This window comes from Triplophysa dalaica, chromosome 11, assembly GCF_015846415.1.
Source record: "Triplophysa dalaica isolate WHDGS20190420 chromosome 11, ASM1584641v1, whole genome shotgun sequence".
NCBI classification, from domain to species: domain Eukaryota; kingdom Metazoa; phylum Chordata; class Actinopteri; order Cypriniformes; family Nemacheilidae; genus Triplophysa; species Triplophysa dalaica.
In genome coordinates this window covers 16,631,027-16,653,754 of record NC_079552.1, presented here as the reverse complement: position 1 = coordinate 16,653,754, position 22,728 = coordinate 16,631,027, and the positions used below count along the sequence as shown (strand labels likewise).

Sequence of the window (22,728 nt, the reverse complement as noted above, 5' to 3'; positions counted from 1 at the left end):
TTGTTAATAAGCCTAAAAGAAGACAGAGAAAGAGAAAAAAGGCTTTAATTGTACACCGTTGCATTGTCAGCAAACAGAGAGTGCCCCTGACTTCAGGTCAGTGCAAGCAGCTGAAGGTGTCACATCTCCTGAACATTGCATTGCAGTGAAGCTGTTGATCTCATCCAGTACATCTTTAGGCATGTGAAAGCTGCAGAGCTACTTTGGGCCTCCTGCAGGGTCGCTGTGCCGTAACCCTTCCCTCAGCATCCACAAATCATTCTCTTTCTGAAGGACCTGTCATTCATACAGAGGCCTCCATCTTCCCCTACTTAGACTTCAGAATGTGTTTGTTTCCTTTGGCAGCTTTGTCGGTTGTACACTGTGGATATAAAACATGCTCTGTTGTCTACATATGAACGTTAATGTGTGAGAAAATATGTGTGATTGTATGCAGTGTGATTGTATGCAGTGTAAAACCACGGGTAAAGATATTTCAATTGTGAATTTTTCATATATAATATTAACTTTTCATTATGATTAATATCATCATAACATTAGTTTTATTGTGTTTGCTTTAATGAGACCATGAAACAGATGTCACAAATGTTACAAATAGTTCACCTAGAAAAAAATCTTTATGGCATTTCTTCATGCCTAAACTGCCTTAAACACCTAAGCGGTGTTTTATTTCCAACCTGAAATAAAAATAAGTCCCAGATTGTCAATGCGGTCCCAAACTTTTCAACCCATCAGTATATTTTGGGGAATGTGTTACTTGGCCTTTTTGATGTCAGAGGTGAAGGTCAGAGTTCATGTCACTCACACTGTGATAAGACACATACTGTAGGTACACGGTCAGAACAGGACTGATGGAAAGCCGCACTGAAGGGGTCTGTCATTGAAATGTCAACTTTGACCTCCGGGTCAAACAAGGTGAAATTCTTGCTCGGGTTAGCATGCTGTGTCAGATTGCAGGAGGTGATGGAGGAGTGGACAGGTGTGTCCGTTTCACAGCTGTATACATAAATCACAACAGGCAGGACTTTACACTAACAGACATCTTTTTTCACATCACATTTGATGTTTTGGTTATAAAAGTGTCTGATTTGAAGTCTTGGCACAATGTGAGCAACCAGAAACTTTATAGAATCAACCCCATTCTATCTGTGACGATCTGTTTTATAAAGTAATGTTTTTACTTTTACAGATATTTTTAAGGACGTGGAGTCAAAAACCATTGCATTTGTATCTGTCAATATCATCATCTGAATACCTTTACAGTATTTGCATGCTTTGCTTTTGAATCAAGAAAGATAATGGATTAGAGATATCGGTAACACTTTAGTATGGGAAACAATTCTCGGTTTTAACAAGTTGCCTATTAGCTTACACATTGGTGGTTACAACGCACGTAATAATGCCTAATTCGACATGACCATATTCTACATCCCCTAATCCTACCCTGTACCTAAACATTAATGTTACAACAACCACCCTACATATAGTAATAATTAGCAGTCAATTAAGAGTTTATTAATAAATAATGTGTAGTCATAGTAATATGTGTACCCCACTAAGATATCAATACTTTTGGTAACCAGTTCGTAAAGTCATTGCTGTCTGCATTTAAATATTTTTTTATCTGGTGGCTGCATTCAAATCCAGAGCAAGCTCACACTCATTTAAAGCCATTGAAGACAATGTCTGAATGCATACCTGAACTGGTCAATGCTCAAGGCCTTATAAAAACGGTTTCTACGGTCAAGGATTTTTCTTTGTTTGCAGTGCAAGCGGGTCACCACCCCACGATCAGTTCGGTAGAGGTCACTGAACAAATGCTGTGTGGTTGGCCACATCTATTAAAAAGTGGAGACACAATGAATGGAGCTCATAGTCTTTGTGTCTGTATTGAGGACACAGTCTCTAGCTCTAGATGTCATAATGCGCTCTGCTGGGACAAGAAAAATAACCCTTGTGTTCATATTATTTACATTTAATATACATCCAGGTTGTCCACAATGGTATGCATGGGTCAAAAACAGTTGTCATAGAAAAAATGCTTTCCGTGAAAAATGTTTGATCCGCTAATGTTTTGTAATATCCAACATTGTAGAAACCCTTTTTTTAATGTGAGGTTGTTGTTAAGGTTGATCCGCTTTTCCTCGTAATAACTCATGGTACTGCTTCTATATTTATCCGTCATTGCTTAGATGATAGTCGTCATAGACTTCAGAGAGATGCACAAATGAGCAGGCTGCATGTCGGCAAGGCTTTGAAATTCAACACTGTTATGTGATGTTGTTGCGGTAACTGACAAGCCAATAAACAAGAGGCCTAAACAGGACATTTCAGAGTTGTCAAGTGATAGTTAGTACACTTTCACTACCTTTGCTTCAATGTGTTAATTGCATTTCATCAAAGCGAGCATGAGAGCAAGAGACATAAAAATGAATGATCTAAAAGCATGTTTTTTGGTACAGGACTTAAGAATGCATGCATTGCTGGAAATGCAAAAGTATTTATATCTGTTCATCACACAGCATTATAGTATCATCACAGAATTTTGCATTTATTGAGTACCCTAAACTGAAAGTTTCTTGATCAATTTGTCCGGTGAGTTATTGTGAATTAGCGCCAGCTGTGAGCACACCGGCCTCGAATCACGTAGGAGATTGGGAGCATATAAAAGGAACGAGCGACCGGACCGTCGAGGAGAGAGGACCGGGCCCGAACTTGTGTTATGTTTGTATTTATAATATGTAATATATATATATAATATGGGCCGCCGGCTGTTATATTACTTTATTAAATGTTTAAATGTTTGCCGGTTCCCGCCTCCTTCCTTCCTCCCGGGTTTCGGCACCAATGTAACAAACTTCATTAAAAGGAAGGAAGGAGGCGGGAACCGGAAAGAATTTTAAACATTTAATAAATTAATATAACAGCCGGCGGCCCCTCACGGACGACCGCCGGCGAACAAAACATGAACATATTATAAATACAAACATAACACAAGTTCGGGCCCGGTCCTCTCTCCTCGACGGTCCGGTCGCTCGTTCCTTTTATATGCTCCCAATCTCCTACGTGATTCGAGGCCGGTGTGCGCACAGCTGGCGCTAATTCACAATAACTCACCGGACTCGAACCACGGTCTCGCCCCGCCTACTCTACTACAGTATTTAAAACATAACATAACAAAACAAAACAAATTGTCCAAAAGTAAAACGATTAAATAATTTAATAAATTAAAATTAAATTAAACGTAGACCTTGATATTGTATATTAAAATATCAATTGAAATATAATGAATTGAACTCATAACTTAAAATGAATATAATTAATTGAAAATAAATATTATTTATTATTTATAATATTAATAAAGGTTAATTGTTATAATCATATGAGTAATAATATGATTGCTTTCATTTATTATTATTGAAAATAGCACATGACAAAATTGTTAAAAAAACATTTCAAACAGCATAAAAGATAAAAGTGTTAAAAACAACAATTCTGAATAATAAATCTAAAATAACTAACAATTCCTCTTGTTCAGAGTAGTAATCTAGGCAAGGTAAAACCTCTGTTGGGTTATTCTCTTCCCAGCGTTGGGTGAAAAGGAGATAATCTCAGCTGTTTGTTTAAATTAACCCAGAAAATGTTTTTATTTGACCCAACAATGGCTTAAAACAACCCAGAATTTGGGGTTAAAACAACCCACAGATTAAATTATAACATTTACAGGGGTGGCTTTCTATTTTTGACACATTGCTGAGTTAAAAAAACTGCATTTGTGTTGAAAGTGTCAGCAAGTGTAGGGTTTATAAATTCTAAAATAGATTTGGTTGTTGGTCATTTTATGCATCACATTTTTTAGTTTGTGTAATTTCACACTTTTGAAAATAAAACATTATCTCTCATTGGATCAGATAGCTTTAAGGTTGTTATAACATTCTACAGTATTAACAGTTTACACAATCAAAATCAGCACGCAGATATAAATGTTCTGCATAACTTCACCTCTATTTTATTTCACACGACATGCCACTGTTTATCTTGGGTAAGCACTTAGTGTCCAGGGGTACACAGATACACCGCAGAGCGATTCAGCAGATGGGAGCAAGGTTGCTGGGAAAGAAGCTCCTGCACTTCCAGATACATCTGCATTTGTGAGGGCAATTCTACATGTGGCTGTCTTAAATTCTGGCTTTTTTCCTGAAAGACCCCCATTTCTGCAGCGGGTTATGCTGCCAGCCCATGACAACGTATCTTACCGGATCCTCTGATTTATGAGCCGGACTCCTTTTCCAGATGGATGCAGAGCTACAGCAGGAAGTCGAAGGCTTCTCCAGGTTCGACATATGCTGAATGACACACGCTTCTCCACGTATCGAACAAATGTTAGAGAAAGCTCTGTTCCTTTTCATGTCAAGCCACTAAGACATTAAATGGACATTAACAAATACTTGCCGTTTGAACTTTGAACTTAGATGAGCAATACAGTATGCACTGTATTTCAAGTCAAAACAAGAGATTGGACAAATTATATTATAAATACACATAATAAAGTTATTATGCTGCGTACAGAGTGGAAATAAGAGACCCTTTCATTTTTCTTTTTACTTTTTCTAAATTTACTATTTATAGAATGTCTTCAGGTAAAATTATCATTTCGTTTCATTGGGTGAACTACTAACAAGATTTCTCCCAAAATAAAAAAAAAAAATTCTATTTGCATTTATTTGCAAAAAAAAATAGGATAACAGGTTAAAATAACAGAGAAGATGCTCTGTATTTTTACTGACTTCAAATCCTGCAAAGAGAAAAAGTTCATATTCACTTTTAAGTAATACAACAGTGATACTTGTATGTATTTAGGAAAAGTTGGTATAAAAAATGTCTTCTGTGATAACCTTGAATTTTGTGAAGGTTTTCATGTGTCTTTGTCATGCTGTCAGTCTTTCACATTGCATTTGGATGACTTTATGTCACTCCCAGGTTTGATTTTTTTGAATTCAACAGATACTGGACTGGAATGACCGCAATACATCTAGAAATGATAATTAAATGGAAAATTTGAATGGTCTCTTATTTCTGTGGCTGTTGATAATATTGTAGTCTATTGTATATGAATATAATAAAAATAGAATATCAACTCTTTAACATTAAATGAAAACTACGGTGATCTTATTATGCATAATTTATCAGTGCAAAGTATTTTAAATTATTTGCCATCATTATTGTTCTGCCTCTGAACCAGGTTTCATTTTGGCGGATGTTTCTCTGATGAGCCCTCAGATCTTTGTTTTCAACCACCTGGTTTCATTCTGGATTAAATCTGGCTCTTGTAGTTAAAATGGTACAGCATGGCGCTAACAACACCAAGGTCAAAGGTTTGATTCCCATATGAACTGATAAAAATGCATTCCCCAAATGACAGTGCATTGCTTAGAATTTGCTTTAAATAAAAGCATCTGTCGATTTCATAAATGTGCCAACTTTTCCAACCTAATCCATTCCTGATGAATAAATTCAAATCCTGCTCCAAACATTCTTCTCATTAAATATTACACTAATTCTGAAAGACATAAGCTTATGAAAATTAAACACACAAAAGTCACAGTCTTGGTAGTGAGGTCATCATTACATCATTATAAAAGATTATTACAAGGCAATAAAATAATTTAACCACGGATTGAAATCATTTTATTATGGAGAGGGAATTCAAATGAACCCAGATCCACACAAGCAAGTTCCATTGCGCTTTTCATCAGCAATTAGAATTTCAACACCGCAATTGTGAATCTCACCTTGTGTAGCGACACAAAAACAGACAGTATTCAGCCATCTGCGACATCAGGGCTGAATTCACTATTACTGATCATGTTAACAGAGAAGCTGTCTGTTTATTTCACACTCTTCTAGCGATCTACATCTCCCCGTGGGCAGAGGTATTCTTTTAATGAAGAGTATAAAGAGCGAGTGACAACCTGCTCTCATAGGCAGTTGATGTGAAGATGGATTGAATCTAAATGTCTCTGAGGGAATATAGTGGAACTCATTCTGGATGCAGATGATCAGAAAAATCCCAGTCAACAGTGTGTTAGTGGCTCAGTGGTTGGTAACCTGTTGTGCTCATGCGGACAGTGCAGGTTTGAATATGGCTCCCAACATATTTTTATTCAATCACAAAATAAAATAAGTCCAAATGTATTTTGCTATATAACAGAACAGAAGTATTTATCATTATCTTTGTCCATTACGATTCATAAAGTTCAGAGGTGAAACTTTAAATTACAGATTTTACTTTGTCAGCACTTGAAATCTCTGACTCATGACCCGCATGGCACTCGCTTAATATAAACTGATATTTCAACTTTCAAACTGGGCTAGTGACAGCGGTCTAATCTGTATCACGCCAAAGAGATGATCACATTCTTGTTTCAAAATCTACGCGTGAATGTATGATCAGCTCGATGTGAATGCTACAGTGGGTTGGACAGATAAAAGGTTGTGTGTGCTCTGTGTTCTGGCAGTGTCCACATAAACACAGATCAAAGCAACTGCTCTGCTTTTTCACAATGATGTGTGTTAATGTAGTTTGGAGCAGGGCCACAATTACTTCCGGGTCAGAACATGGGGTCGGATCATGGTTTGTAGACAAAACTGTACTATGCAGATCGAGAATTAAAAAAAAGAACAAAGTGGTTGACAAAGTCGCTATTTTCAGACGGGTCCTGTCTGGGTGGGCATTTGTGTCCCAGAACTGCCGTTTTAACAGGAACAGGAAACACTGCAGATCGCCTGGGAGTTGATACTCTGCCAGCTTTAAATGCCACCTCTAAAAATATCCAGCGGGAATGTTCGGCTTGGCAAAGGGATAAGGTCTGTGGCCCTCAGTTTGTCGCCACTCTGAATGCCTATTTTGACACGAAAGGTCCTTTTGAGTGCAATCTGAAACTCTTTCTCTCTCTATCTCTCTATCTAAAGCTCTATTTGACTATAGTGACTGACTGTCTAACGGCACAATGGCCATCAGTGGGCGGTTTAAACAGAAGGGGTCTATTCCGAGCATCCCAAGGGTGATCACTTTTTGAGCATTTTGGTGTGGGAGAAGGAGACGCTCCATCGCCTGCTTGTCTGAGGTTTATAAATACCTGGCAGAGGTAGTCATGCCGAAGCCGTGTGTGATATGGTGGGGTTATTTTGTTTTGAGTCATGATTCAGGAAGGACAGCTTGTCCCTGATGTGGACTCCTCCTAAAACACATATGCATTTGTCTTGATGTCAAAACACTTGATGCTTTTATAAAAAAACAGGGGTCTTCTGTCTGTTCTTGTATCAGCATACACACTATTCTGGCATTTTTTTAAATACTAGTGATACTATTGGCATAGCAAGATTACTTTTAGAGTATAGTTTTTAGTTTACAACATTTACCTTGTAAAAACCAAAGATACCCACTTTGCAATGTAAAAGCAGGTAAATATGGTTAAAGACATTTTCAGCAAAGCAAGACCTTGCACAAATCCATTAAGTGATTCATGCTAAATAAAGTGCAGTACCTTTGTTTCTGTTTAAGAAATGATAATAAAGAGCTGCTTGTTACACATTTTAGTAACAGAATTGTGTCAAAGACATAAGAATGTAAAGTAAACTGTTCTTAAACGATGTGTGGTGGATGTCAGTCAACATAATAGTGAGCATCTCATCCCTTTGCTAAATGATCCTGAGGTAGAAAAGACAGGGAGGGAACCAGCATCCTGAGGAAAAGAGGTTAAATGCCCTTAAACTAAAGAAAGGAAAGAGAATAAGCACAAATAAACACGCCCGAGCGAACATGGTGTACAAAGCAAAGGATGTTGATTTAGTATTGTGCACGTTCACATATTAAAACATAAATTATACTAAAAATGTCTTCATATTCACACATAAGCATACAAACAACTTCAGGCAAGAAGCAAATAAACTTACATTCATGCAAAACCATGATCCCAGAATTTTGGACATTCCCAAGAAAAGTAAAATATTCATGCATTTTATTCAAAGCAACAGTGCATAATCTATAATGACATAAAACTTTGCTCCAAACAATGTCTTGGTCAGAATAAAGACAAGTATGTAGGGCTTACAGCTATGTGGAACATTCATTCACAGTGCACTTGCCTGGAGATGCTAAGGATGTAATTTTTAAACAACTGACGAATACATTGGATTACGCAAATTGTTCAGATGAGTTTCTGTACACATTTGTCATTGTCATAGGTCAACATGTGCTTAGTATCATAAAGATGTTGGAAACACCTAGACCAGGTCTAGTCAACACCAGTTTCTATTTAAATATCTTAAAGCAGGTGTATAGAGAATTCCGTCTATGGCTACTGACTATTCTCATACTTTGTCTAACATCTCCCAATGCATGTTGTAAAGATACACAATCCTTCATAAATGTTCCTGAAAGACCGTGCTGTACTAGGGAAATCCTTTTATTTCATTGTACGTCATTGTCTAACAGCGCCCCCTATCAGAAAACGATTGAATAAATAAATAAAGGACAAAACCCGTCCCATTCCTGGTCTTTTGCTGCCCTCTACAGCAGCAGAGTCTTGCACTGAGGAGACACAAAACGCTATTGACAGCTAGGCCACATTATTCGACCCCGTCAGTGAGCGCTTGTGCGATTTTGCACAACCCAGAGATTCACACAGAGGCCTACGCTTGAAAATATTTTTGAATCCTAATTCATGACGAGTTTTTCTGGTCCCCAGATGCGGGTTTACTTTAGTCAGTGTGCATGAGCTAAAGTGCATTTCAAATAATTGCATAATTGGCGCAAGAAGAAGGTCCATCCCGGCGAGAATGAATAGAGATCAACGCTTCCTGATATAGAGATCGACTGAAGTGACATCTGGCAGTGAGTATCTATATTTAGACACAATCAGCTGTAAATGACAGATTGCTTTTTGCATGCATCTCTGATCAGACAATGCAATGCATCTCATCCGCATCCACAATATCTAATATCGGTCACGTGACTATCAATGCATTACAATTCTGTTGTTATTGATGTTCGGTGTCTTTTATTTTGTGCGTTCGATTTAATGTATGTTTGATATAATGGGGCAGCAGCAGCGGGTTTAAAGCCTGCCTCCATCGACTGTACAGCGGTACTGGATGCTGTAGTTTTTTCTTGCCCTTCTATTTTTTTCTTTTTTTTTTCTTTTTTTAAGGAACAGCAGAGGCTCAGCATACAAGGACAGGGAATAGGAATAACACCAGGAACTCCCCAATATTTGCGCCTGTTTGAGGACACATATATGTCGTACATGACGCATTTGTAGAGAACAAACAGGTAAATATTAACGGGCGTCGTTGCCGTAATTTGCGCTCGCGATGCATGCGAATACTTCCTGATGATTAGCGCGAGACCCGTCTACACGCGACGTGCGCGACACAACGAGATCGCGCTAGTTACAAAAGCGAAGCAAAACAGCTTTATTGATTATAACGGGAACGTTGTTTTTGTGTCGCGTCGCGTCTCATTCCACACTTGCGATGTAGATCGACTGTTAACACTGTATGTACATGCAGCGGGCTGAAAACAAAATGGGGGTGAGTTGATGTGGGAGGAGCGCTGTAAAAATGATTTAATAATATGACATTTGTGCTCAACCGCATGTTTTTAAACGATCCCATCCGGGTTCAATATGCATATGAAAGTAAAAGCATTCAAACTGAGGCGAGTGCTTTGATCTGTGCGCGTGCATGCCGGATTATTGGGTGATGGCCTCTCGCGCACGAAGCGCATCTTGAGTGCATTGACACTGTTAACGGGCAGCTGTTGGACAGACATTGGAAATGATTATTTAATATTTTTGACGAAAACTTTTTTTGTATAGAATGGCGCTGTGCTGTGCAGCTGTTTGTATTAAAACCATGTCATGCGCCTTTAATATTAGACGGGTTTGCGGGGTCGCTGCAGGCTGTGTCGACGGCAGAAAACGGACCGTGGCATTTAGTATTAAGCTGAACGTGCCCTTTTATTGCTTTGGTTTAGCTATAGTGGAAAACATCCGCGATTTGTTCGGTAAGAATAAAAAACGTGAATACGAGACTAGGACAAGCTATGCTTATTAACAATTGAAATGCGTAAATCTTTGAAAACCTCACAGGAACACACTCAGGTGTGATGAAAGTAAAGCAGAAAATTATGTTTTGCCTATAAACGCATATTTTTGTTATATTAAGATTAATTATATGCATGAATACTAATAACGGTGTTCGGTCTGATGACATAATTCCATTAAGAAAAAAGAAAAAATGCATGATATGTTATGCATGTGGCAGATGCACATTTCCATACATTTCTATACAAAAAATCTATACATTCATCAAACCAACAACGTTGCATTTTTAATTGTAACACACATTGTCTTAATTGTCTTATTTTTCTTCCTTATTTAATGATTTATTCTTTAATTGTGTACTTGACATATTCTCCCATATTTTGTTAATAAATCTAGTGTACATGAATATGTGTTGTGTGTGTTCATTAACAAACAAAAAGTTTCAAGCAGACTAATCCGTTCTATCACATTCAGGGATCTTAATGCATGAATCACTTCTTTCTTTCTATTCCCCGCAGGTACTCCATCCAGTGGCACTGTGAGTTTAGAGGAGGTGGGTCCACTGTCATTCACTCCTTCTGTAGATGCGTCTTTTCATGATGTGTGTTGTTGAACGGATAGCTGCTCTGATCAAAAGATGATTGCGATGTTGTGTTTATTTTCCAAAGCAACGGCAGGATGTCAGCCAGAGGAGGAAAGAAGAAGACCACCAAGCTGTCTCGCTCTTCGCGGGCAGGAGTTATTTTTCCTGTCGGGAGAATGATGCGTTACTTGCGCACAGGAACCCACAAGTATCGCATTGGCATGGGTGCCCCTGTGTACATGGCAGCGGTCATTGAGTATCTAGCAGGTAAGGCTTCAAAACCCATTGCTCTGTAACGAGTGGTCAAGTGTTGTTGTATGTACGGTTACTCTGTTACATCTTTGAATTTGTAGCTGAGATTTTGGAGTTGGCTGGAAATGCAGCGAGAGACAACAAAAAGGGGAGAATCACTCCCAGACACATCAAGCTAGCAGTGGCCAATGATGAAGAACTCAACCAGGTAAGACATGACATGACAAAGTCTGTAAAAGTTGATGTTTTGCACATATACGGGAGCAGCATTTGTTTGTTATTAATGGTAGTAAAAAATATTTTTGTTAGCTACGACAAATATAAAACAGGTGTAGGAGGTGATGTTTAAAATGTGGTTAAATCTGAAATGGATGACACCACACATCGGCAAATGAAGCAAACGGCGGTGAAACCGTCTTCACAAGATAATGTGAAAGTCACAAAAATCAATGTCTTCTTTAGTTGCAAACAGCCTTTGACAAAACTTTGAATTTGTTTCAAGATTATGTGCCATGAGCCTCTGTAATCCTTGGCAAACCAACGACTTGTAGTTTGCTGTTGAAAATCTAGGAGTGACACTGAATCTGCGAGGATCGCGTTCATGCTGTTACATCCCTCATGTTCTGGAAAGATGCTACTTACATTCTCAGTGTTTTTACTACTATTATACCTTTGTGATTGACCCTGTTGTTACACAGCTTCTCAGAGGGGTGACCATATCAAACGGTGGTGTTCTGCCTCGCATCCATCCTGAGCTGCTCTCTAAGAAGAGAGGAGGCCGGGTGAAGGTGGAGACTCAGGTGGCAGTTCCAGAGAAAAGGGAGAGTCGGATGAAAGGCAAGAAACCCAGTAAAAAGAGCAAAGGAAAACCAGGACGCAAGCCCAAAGTAAGCGCTGAACAGCGTCAGTTGATCACAACAATATACAAGATCTATTAAACCAAAAGTGATGTAATTTACATGTTTTTTCTCTTTTTTGCAGAAAAGCACAGAGAATGACAAAGAAGCAGATGCCAACACAACAATGGAAGACGGACCAGGAGAGGGATTCACTATTCTGTCCGCAAAGAGCTTGTTCCTCGGACAGAAGGTGCGGAAGTAGTGAAATTCGCTTTTTGGAGTTTTCCATGAGCTCTTATAATTTACTATATAAACTTTTAAATCATTGCGATTATACATCAATACATTGGTCTGTCCTATTGGAATTGTACTTGTTTATTTTATCCATTAGTTTTGATGTATATCAGCTGATACACCGGTGATTTAAGTTGACTGAATTAACCGCGTGTGCTCTCTTCATCAGCTTTCTCTGACAGAGAGTGAAATCAGCAAAATTGGAACAATCAAAGTGGAGGGAATCATCAATCCTACAAATGCAGAGATTGATCTAAAAGAGGGAATCGGTCAGTAGTTTATTCAGTATTGTACTATTCAGTAGTCAGTATTTTATCATTAATAACAATAAATATTTATATGTTGAGACGTGTGTATTGATGACAGCACTAAATTTATACTGTATATATTGTGTGAAACAGGTAACGCTCTTGAGAAGGCAGGAGGAAAAGATTTCCTTGAGACCGTTAAAGAGCTGAGAAAATCCCAGGGACCCTTGGACGTCTCATCAGGTGGATTTTTTATATCTCATTAACTCCACCTTTGACACTTGCAGACAAAAAACTGACTGAAATTAGTTTGTATGTGTGAGCAACATTGTCAGGAAATGGCTTTAAAGGGATAGTTCACCCAAATATGAGAAGTCTGTCACCATTTGACTTTCTTTCTTCTGCAGAACACAAAAGACGATATTTAGAAAAATGCAACAGAACAACATCGGTACCCACTTGCATTGGTTTTGTGTGCATACAAAAGAAGTGAACGGCGACCGCCATTGTTCAGTTGCTAACTTTCTTCGAAATATCTTCTTTTATGTTCTGCAGAAGAAAGACTCATACAGGTTTGAGATGACATGAGGGTGAGTAAATGATGACAGAATTTTTTGGATGAGTTATCACTTAAAGGGGTTATATGACACGGCTAAAATTAATATTATGGTTTTTTTTAGATGTAATGTAATGTGTATACACGATTTAAGGTCCAAAAAACGCTGTATTTTCCACATACTGTGCATGTTTGTATCTCCTCTTTGCCCAGCGTTCTGAAACGCGCTGATTTTTTACAAAGCTCATCACTCTGAAAAGCGAGGTGTGCTGAGATTGGGCAGTTAATCAGTGCGTAGTGATTGGTCGAATACTGCAAGAGTGTAAGGGAAATGTAACGTCTCTTACCATATTCGGAACATCATGTTCCCAAGCATTAGTAATGACAGACAGGTGATAAAATGTCATTGTGACTTCCTTACATCAATTCGAGCCCGAATCTGATACGGAAAAAGATGAAAAGTTGTCCAACCTTGAAAAGGTCATGAAAAATCCCTATAAACAAATGCAATCAATATACATTTATATTTCATTTGTGTTTAAGTAAGTAATCTGTAAGTGCTTGTGTAAAGTAAAAATTGTTTGAAAGTCAGTGTGATACATGAAGGTGTCAGGTCAACATCACATTGGACACGTTTGTACACTAATATTTGTATCATGTCATTTTATTAGTCTCAAATACTGCGCACAAATGGGATCAGCCTTAGCAATCTCTAGATAACAATGTCAAAAAAAATCACAATTGACTGTAAAGGTCATAGAAATTGAAAAGTGTGAGAACCAAGCAAGAGGGAAGAAGAAACTCATTGTAGCGTCTGTCAGTGGATTGAGTTGTGATGCCAGTGTTTGGTATTCCCTGTGCTCTGCAGTGGCAGTCAGCCAAGCCAATGGGATGGCAGCACGTTTCATCATCCACTGTCACGTTCCTCAGTGGGGCTCAGAGAAGTGCGAGGACCAGCTCGAGAAAACAGTAAAGAACTGTCTCTCTGCTGCCGAGGAGAAAAAGCTCAAGTCGGTGGCCTTCCCCTCGCTACCCGCCGGACGGTGAGCTGCCAAAAACACAACAATTACCTAAACAAAGATTCAGCATGCAAATATTGTGATCATTACTGTCGATTAATCAAACATGACTTCACAAAATGCATACGCTTATTTTATAATGATGTTATTGTTGTGTTTCTTCCCTCAGAAATGGTTTCCCAAAGCAAACAGCAGCCCAGCTAATACTTAAGGCCATTTCGAACCATTTTGTGTCAGCAACCAGCTCCTCTCTGAAGAACATTTACTTTGTGCTGTTTGACAGTGAGAGTATTGGAATATACCTGCAGGAGATGGCCAAGATGGACGGCAAGTGATATCCGGTCACGGGGTTTGATTTATTTGAAAGTGTAACGGCCTCGATGCCTCTCTGTTAGAGCTTCTGTTTGACCGTCTCGGCATTGTTTGACAGCGACACGAGTTGAAAAGACATAAGCTTGAGTAGATCATGCATCCAGGCTAGTAGTGGATTGTTGTGCAGCTCGGTGAAAGGTGTTGTAGGTGTATGTTTTTGAAAACAGATCATTTGAAGGTGTTATACAAGGATATTTGTGAGTGACGTACTGTACCCCATATATGTTTCACCATATTCTCCTTTTAAGGAAAGACATTCATTTAGAGTAGATCGACTTAATCATCGTTTGCCATTTTTAACCTTAGATTGATCTTGTTTATACATTCCATTCGGAGTTGAACTTTTGACCGTTGTTTTTTGCCTAGATATATATGTGATTTATCAAGTTTTGGGTTATCGAGGAAAAAATGTGTTTCTTGTTCTGCTTTGAAATAAAAAAATGTTTTACACCACAGTCCAAGTTTCTTTCTTTTCCTCAACAAACTGAAGTAAATGAACGCCCAAACATTTCCTTTACTTTTGCTCTCTTTCTTCTAAAGCATTATTTTGTTCTGTACAACGTTAATTGAGGTTTATATAATGGGTCTTTCCCATTTCTTTGTAAGACTTAAATAAACAAGTAATACTAACTTTTGTGATGGTTGTGGCCCTTTTTCTCCTTCGGAACTGGGCAATATAAACAGGAGTGTTCATGTAAAAGGAAAACAGTACATCAAACATACAGAAGAGTAAAAAATCATTCTTGGGTAAACTAACACTTCCACATCTGCTTCAATCACAAACGTGATACTGCATAATGTACTGTATGAGACAGGAAGACACGATTCTGATATTTTACCATATATTTATTACATTGTAAAAAGTACATTAACTTTTATTCATATATAGATATATACAGTGAGATTATTTTCATTGTATTACCTGTTAGACTACAGAATTAGCTCCTGCTGTATCTAAGAAAAACTGCACTTGGACGTACAAAGAAAAGACAAAGTCCGTCCTCCTCCACCTGTCAGGTTTGTATGGGTACCGGTATACCTCTGCTTTCTCTAATGTAAGGCAGTGATGATCTACATTAAATTACGGTAATATTTCTTAAAAATCTAGTCAGACTCTCGTTACTGATGCTTTCAAACACACATTTACTTCCTGAAAGAAACCACCACAGGGGGTTTAGGTCACACACTGTTCACTTTCAGATGCACTTGATTTTTCATGTGAAGCTGGTCTTGGCCTGAAAACTATAATATTTCATATCAGGATTTTACGTTTAATTTAGAGTTAAAGAGATCATCACAGTCATACGGCAAACAACATGAGAAGCACAATGATCTCTCTTTAAGACAACCTGCGAATAAAAAAAGCGAAACGAAGATAAAACCTGACATTCAGAAATCTGCTGGATCTTTTAATAGTTGAAAACATCACTATTGCAAGTGGAATGTTGTAGTGGTGCACAATTGCCCGGTACATCAAAACAAACTGAGTGCATCTCAAGTGATGTCGGGCACTGGCTACAATTATAGTGTTTTCAACCAAAAGGACTGTTTGTAGACTTAATGAGACAGTTCACCCAAAAATAAACATTATGTCATCATTTACTCACCCTGGAGTTGTTCCAAATCTGTATAAATGTCTTTGTTCAGACGAACACAGAGAAAGATATTGGGGAAAATGCTTGTAACTAAACAGTTCTTGGACCCCATTTACTACCATAGTAGGAAAAATGACAAATTGTAGGCAAAAGTGCCCATGAAATTTGCTTTCCTACATTCTTCAAAATATCTTCTTTTGTGTTTAACTTAAGAAATTGAAAAAGCATTTTTTCCTACTATGGTAGTCAATAGTTGCTATGAGCTGTTAGGCTCATTCTTCCAAATATCTTTCTCTCTGTTCATCAGAATATTTATACAAATTCAAGGGCGAGTTAATAAAGACATATTGTTTATTTTTGGGTGAACTGTTCCTTTAACGCACAAATGTTAGTCATACACGGTTCATTATTGGGGAAATCAAGTGGCTGCTACGGTTTTCTTTGGCCCGATGTACTGCGAAAAGACAAAACAATTTTGAAAGCCAAAGCAACATGAATTGTTCAAAATAAATTAGGTTTCTTTTCGTACTGTACAGTTTAATTTAGTCTGAACTGTGATAAAAGCAGTGAAGATGAAGCATTCTTTACAGACTCTGGTTTAGCATCCAGTACCCATTAGACATTCTCTGGGAGTAAATCTCAGGAGAAAGAAATTAAAATCTGCGCAGACAGGTACTGTTAGCCTTCCAAAAGCCTGCCTGAAATAAATCAAGTCCCATCAATAATAAAACCGCCCTTCATATTTCAGTGGCACCTTCTTGCTTTGAATAAATATTGTTATTTATGTTGCGCGGCTAAGTGAAGGACGTCCAACTCCAAACGCTCTAGCTGTTGCTTTGATGTTTGAGACGAGAAGGGACAACCATGCAAGTCAATGTGCTCCGTCTCACAGTTTCTTATCCTGCTCTTACATAATGTAATTGTGTGAGGGAGAATGTGTGCAGGCAGGAGAACAGTGGCGTAAGATGGTGTCTCTCCACTGTATTAATTCAGCAAACGTCGCTCCGATCCCAGCGAGCTCAGTCGGTCGTGGACCTGGGCAGCAGGGGCACAGGTGAGGTGGCCTCTATGAGAGCAGGGTTCAGAATGATGGGCAGGGACATGGGGGGCACGCCCACTTGCAGTGAAGAGGCGAAGGGCTGCAGGATGAGAGGAGACTGAGAGAGAGGGTGCGGGGCTTCTGCATGACTCCTCTTTGGAGAAGTGGCTATAGGTGTCGAGGGAGGAGCCGGAGATGATCGGTCTGTTCCTGAAAACAGAAAATAACAGAAGGCGTCTTGTCATTTCAATGCATGAACACTGAGCCCAAAAATAAAATGAGGCCCAAATATTTATCAGATTTCTAATTAAAGCTTCTGATCACCGTTGGCACTAGGTGTGGGGACATCCTGAGGTGATGCAGATCTGCAGGGGATGTTTGGCTCTGCAGGGGCCGCTGGCACTGGTGAGGGCACTGGCACGGAAGGAGAGCCTGGGGTAACAGCCACTTGGGGTGGGACCGGCTCCATAGGAATATTGCAGACAGGTTCTGTGAAAAGATAAGAAAATTTGCGTTACATCTTTAAGAAAGTGAATGTAAGGATTTAGAGTGGCATCCAAAAATATTCATATCCCTTCATTTTTTCACATTTTGTTATATTGCTCCTCTGTGTAAAGCTACTTGATTTTTTTTACATGAATCTACACTCCATACGCCATGATGACAAAACAAAAAGCACTTGGGAAATTTACCAACCCTTATGTCAGTTTTTGCTTAAAGCAGCTTTACAGACTCAACTTCACTGGTTATGGTGTGACAATCTTTACACATCTGCATTTGGCAATTTTTTTACCATTCTTCTCCTCAGATCCACTCAAACTCTGCCAGGTATAAGGACCATAAGTAGACAGACATTTTCAGGTTTATAGATAGTTGTTTAATTGGGTTCCAGCCCAGGACTGGCTGGACCACTCAAGACATTGGCAGAGTTGTCCTTAAGCCAAGTGTTTTAGGTTAAAGGGGACATACTACACCACTAAAACGATTTAAGGTTCAAGATGTTTTTTACAAAGCTTGTCGCTCTGAAAAGCGAGGTGTGCTATGATTGGCCAGTTAACCAGCGTGTAGTGATTGGTCAAATACTGCAAGCGTGTTACGGAAATGTGACATCTCTTACCATATTAGGAACATCAGGTTCCAAAGCAATTGTGCTAACAGGTACACCCACCTTACTTATGTATACATTTGGGCGGTCTTAGTCAAATCATAACACGAAAGGACATAGATTTTTGGAGCTGTGGTTACACAAGGCGTTTCAGGCAGGTCTGAGTGAGCATTCGCTATTAGATAAAATGCATCTTTTGTTTCGACACTTTTATTTATGCAATCTTATGTGTCTAATATATGCATGGGCAAGTTATAACACACGAAGACACAGAAAAACATGTATTCGCACCATATGACCCCTTTAAGATCATTGTCCTGTTGGAGAACAAACCATCCGTCTATTCTCAGGCTCTAAGTGATTTATTGAGAGGTTTGTTCCTTTCCTAATCATAATCATTCAATTGAATTTCCTACAAGTGTCCTAAGTGTCCCGGAAAGGGGTATAAATAATCATGCTATGTAATTATTTCAGTATTTTTATTCTTAGTCAATTTTCCAAGTTGTCTCAAATCTCTTTTTGTCATTAAGGCGTATGGAATTTAGCTTTATGTTAAAAAAGATCAATTTAAAGTAGTATAACACAGAGGAGCAACATAAAATGTGAAAAAAACGATGTGTACAAAAACTCTTGCAAGCCACTGTACAGTATATACTGCATGTATCTGTGTGGATGTAGCACCTGGAATGACGGCCTGTTTGAAGAGCTCCTCCTTGAGACGGGGCAAGAAACAGTCAATTCTCTCCCAGGTGATTTCCCAAAGGTCCGAGTAGCCCGTACGAGAGTCTGCACAGTGAAAGATCCCTGCTGTGTCCATCACCAAAAGCATGTTCTTGAGAGACTCCGGGATCGCTTCGAGCTGAACATTAAACAACAAAATGACAGTTTCAGGAGATCAAAACAGAATCTATTTTGATATTTGAAGTCAACAAAATTGGAATTAATAAAGCTACTATTTAAGTTTGATTCCATTAAAGCTTCCATGTCAAATAAAAAAAGAGAAAATCTGCAGACTGTCCACATCTTATACTACATAAATAGTGCGAGTATGTTATTCAGAACATAGCTGTGGATTCAGTGAACAGCACGGCAGGAAACTGCAGCTGTCACAGTATTTCAGTATGTGCTCTGTCTGCATCAGCAGAAAAATGCAGACATGCAGGCCCGTAATGAAAACCATTTGGATCCAGTATTTTGACTGATTCTCGATCCCAGTCAGCACATTTGAAAACTCATGGACAACGGAGCAATTCTCACCAGCAGGTCACTGGAACCAGCGTGCATGTACTTGTCCATGAAGTCCAAAATGGTGAGCCAGAGAGCAGCGAATGTGGGCAGAGAGAGCAGAGGAGAAAGGTGCTGTAGGAAAACCTGAGGACACGGATATTTTGGGATTTAATCAGATGTTTCTAAGACAATAGAGATCAGATGAAATGAATGAGGCAGACCTTAGAAAGCAGCGTGCACGCCCTCATCCTTGTCTCCTCCATACCTCCCACATCGGCTGGACTGATGTTGTCAAGTAGTTTGGTGAGCAGAGGAAACAGGACCTGTGAACACAAAGAAACTTCGATCAGTTCTATGTATTATTTACAATGCGTTATTCTGAAGTCTTCGCTAAGCAGTGCTTATTCACCTTGTTGAAACAGGATTCCCACTCCACAGCATCCAAAGTTTGCAGGTCGTGAACCAGCAGCGCCCTCTGCAGGTAGGTGAGAGCTTGCATGCGCACTTGTCTCCTAGCGTCACAGCACAACCAAGCCATACCTACACGGCCAAACACAGAAACAGCATTATTGATTGATAAAAGTGCACCCAAAGAATTTGTTCAACAGCAGAATGTCTAATGTGCTTCTTAACAATAGAAGTGAATGGTGACTACAGCTGTCAATCAGGATTATTAAGGAGTAAGGAATAAATTCATTATTTTTCAATCTGCTCATCACAGCTATTGCATGGATTGGACAGTTTTTGCAACACGCAACATAATTTGGGATTTAATATATATAATAGTCTTTTGTGGATTGTGATCCAGTCCCAATCCGCTTTCATTTGGTTTCAATTTGACCTTTGCACTTCCAAAACTAAATAAAAAAAGACTACTATTATATAAATCATTATTATTACTAAATTAAGATCAAATGTGTAATGAGCCCAATGATCCCATATCTGTGTAAAATTGAAATTATCCTGTTACATGATATTCTGAGCAGATATAAAAAAAGTCAATGGTATTAAATATTGCAAGCACGTGCATTATTATTAAATTGCCAGTGGGATTTGCTAATAAGCTTTGTACTAATCTCTGACCTTGCAGCAGAGGACACCAGCAGCTGGACCATAATGTCTGAGAGTCGGCCTCGATCTTTCTGCCACCTCCCTCTAGATGGCGCTGTTCCTCTGCCCAAGAGCTGTAGATGCCGGCGGCTCGCGTGTGCAGAGTATGCATCAGGTCTAACAACTACAGGGACAAACAGGCTTTTTTATGAAATCACTAGACATCCAGGACATATCTGGTTAATGGTAAATGAAATAAATATTTACTTTACTGACAGGCTCTTTCACTTTATTAATGGCCACAATAGAAACAATTGTTACGCACCCACTATTGAGTCGTAACAGCTAAACAGGTGGAGTGAATGGACGAAAAAAAAAAAAATCTCATCCAATGTTTGATATGATCACAATATTGTTTTTATGAACAGCTCCCCAGTGGTGTATTCCAGAAAGCTGATTATGTGACATACCCAGGTAAGTTTAAGGGATAGTTAGCTGGTAACCCCAACTTTTGGTTCCAAAAATGGCGACAATATTCAGGGTATGTAAGTAACCATAGCAACTCACTCTCTGAAGATAGCCTGCTCCGGAGCAGTTTATGTTCCAGGGTTAGTTCATTTTAAGGAAATGCTTCTAAGCTTTAGGTGTTGTCTGTGCATGTGTGCGCTTTTGATGAGCGTCAAGTGGGCGTGGAAGCATAGACTACGTATTATATGATATACGTTTTCAGCAATATTACAATTACATTAAAAAATGTTGTTATTAAATTATTATTTTTCTTTTAAAATGAAATAATCTTTAAATAAAATAACGTAAACTGTTATTGTTAAACTTTAAGTATTTATATTAAATACTGTATATACTTTGAATTAGGATAAATATACACACCTTACAATTTCCAACACTTGAAGTATATTAATAGTGAAGTATTTTAACTCCACAGCAATTACATATCATTATTATTGCCCACTTATTAGGCAATATTTGATATATTGGGTCAAAGATATTTGTGGCCTAATGGTTAGAGAGCCAGATTTAAAACTCAAAGGTTGCATCTTCGATTCCCAGGCTGCTAGGTTTCCAAGGCTTTATTAGGGGACCTTCAATGGGATCACAATGGAATACTGTTCACATATTTAGGTTTCCAAGGCTTTATTAGGGGACCTTCAATGGGATCACAATGGAATACTGTTCACATATTTAAATTATGATTTAATAACCATTTACATAAAAAAATACAAACAAAAACTAAGACTTAAGGTTTTTCATACTTGACTGTATTCCTTAAAAATGACTTTCTGATCTCCAGCCTCCTCCTACAGTTTAGTATTGAAAGGAATTTCTCTAAATAACAATTAGCCTTTCAGGATAGGCCGTTTCCACCTCTTTTAACGTTTGGATAGTCATGGCATTTTAGCAAATAAAGTCAAAAATAAATAAATAAAAAGTACATGTATTTGAAAGGGATGTATAAAGGCTAAATTATTATCATATATGACTGGGCCTAACTCTACCTCAGTCACAGCAGACCTTTATCCTCTGCTGCAAATTCATTATCATACATTGTGATTATGTAGTAGTTTCTAGAGTTAAAAGAGTCTCCATTAATATGACTACATCAGCAACTATAGCAAATAAAGTTGATACAATGCAAAGTCTGTTTTCAAAAACTCTAAGTATATTTTTTAAGGAACATACAGAGAAGGAACAAAAAGGTGGTTTAATACTGCCTTCCAAATTACCAATGTGATCAAATAAACATACATGACACAATTTTGGTAAAATACCTTGGTAAACATGTTAAAATTACAGTTACAAACATCTCAAGGAAACTTCACTTTATGTAGCAAAGATAGCCATGATGAGTAAATATTATAGTATAAAAATGGAGCATATTCTTAAAATATCTATATATTTAATTAAATAATTAATTAATAGCGTTTACAGTTTTATAAACACATAACCAATAAGTAATTCAATTTTATGACTTTTATCCCGCACTTTATACACTGATGCAGATTTAAATCTTTAAAAAAAACCTCTCATTTATTGTTATTTTACAGTCAAAAACTTGACGTTAAGCTTCCCGAACGTTTCCATGGTGACTCGTGAAATCTGTGATCCATTGAAACTGTCATTATGTTGTTTCTATGAGCGAGCGTTGACTTTGGGTATCTTTCGGGAGATTAAACAAACTCCTCTCGGGTGTTTTGGAACAGACATACCACGACTAAGCAAGGTTTGGGTAAATCAACTAAGATTTCAGGGTTTAGCTGACAGTAAGTTAACCCTGCTTTCTGGAATACACCCCCGATGATCACATCTCAAATGTCAAGCTCATATTTCATTCTTAAATCAAAATAAACTTTGTTTTATTGTTTTTATTTTATTTTTATTTATTCCTAAATGTTTACGTTGTTAATGATATTGCTGTTAAACA

At 38.2% G+C, this 22,728-nt stretch overlaps 2 protein-coding genes across 5 annotated transcripts in view; one reads left to right on the top strand and one right to left on the bottom strand.

Moving 5' to 3' along the window:
* The first annotated feature begins 8,591 nt into the window (after positions 1-8,591).
* On the top strand, positions 8,592-14,722 carry LOC130432239 (core histone macro-H2A.2). Of its 4 annotated transcripts, XM_056761536.1 has the most exons (11): positions 8,592-8,896; positions 9,213-9,334; positions 10,628-10,662; positions 10,778-10,959; positions 11,046-11,152; positions 11,643-11,831; positions 11,926-12,033; positions 12,247-12,346; positions 12,479-12,568; positions 13,750-13,924; positions 14,070-14,722. In XM_056761536.1, exons 4-11 carry the CDS (start codon positions 10,788-10,790, stop codon positions 14,233-14,235), a joined length of 1,107 nt encoding a protein of 368 aa, XP_056617514.1. In that variant the 5' UTR covers positions 8,592-8,896; positions 9,213-9,334; positions 10,628-10,662; positions 10,778-10,787; the 3' UTR covers positions 14,236-14,722. The 4 variants fall into 4 exon arrangements, with proteins under 4 accessions (XP_056617514.1, XP_056617516.1, XP_056617513.1 ...); XM_056761538.1 differs by lacking the exon at positions 9,213-9,334; XM_056761535.1 differs by lacking the exon at positions 8,592-8,896 and having other exon boundaries at positions 9,112-9,334.
* Positions 14,723-15,097: 375 nt separating this feature from the next.
* gbf1 (golgi brefeldin A resistant guanine nucleotide exchange factor 1) overlaps positions 15,098-22,728 on the bottom strand; it is a 71,419-nt gene continuing 63,788 nt past the window's right edge. Inside the window, 7 exon segments of the mRNA XM_056760187.1 lie at positions 15,098-17,116; positions 17,231-17,395; positions 18,693-18,870; positions 19,269-19,382; positions 19,460-19,561; positions 19,648-19,778; positions 20,322-20,472. Of these exon segments, the coding sequence (XP_056616165.1) occupies positions 16,887-17,116; positions 17,231-17,395; positions 18,693-18,870; positions 19,269-19,382; positions 19,460-19,561; positions 19,648-19,778; positions 20,322-20,472 (1,071 nt within the window). The 3' untranslated portion in view covers positions 15,098-16,886.

Bases quoted from the DNA above. Each gene is read 5' to 3' on its own strand.
- LOC130432239 (XM_056761538.1), top strand. From the start codon at position 10,788: ATGTCAGCCAGAGGAGGAAAGAAGAAGACCACCAAGCTGTCTCGCTCT. The intron at 10,960-11,045 runs GTAAGGCTTCAA...TTGAATTTGTAG, and splicing joins GGTCATTGAGTATCTAGCAG to CTGAGATTTTGGAGTTGGCT. The intron at 12,034-12,246 runs GTGCGGAAGTAG...TCTCTTCATCAG, and splicing joins GCTTGTTCCTCGGACAGAAG to CTTTCTCTGACAGAGAGTGA.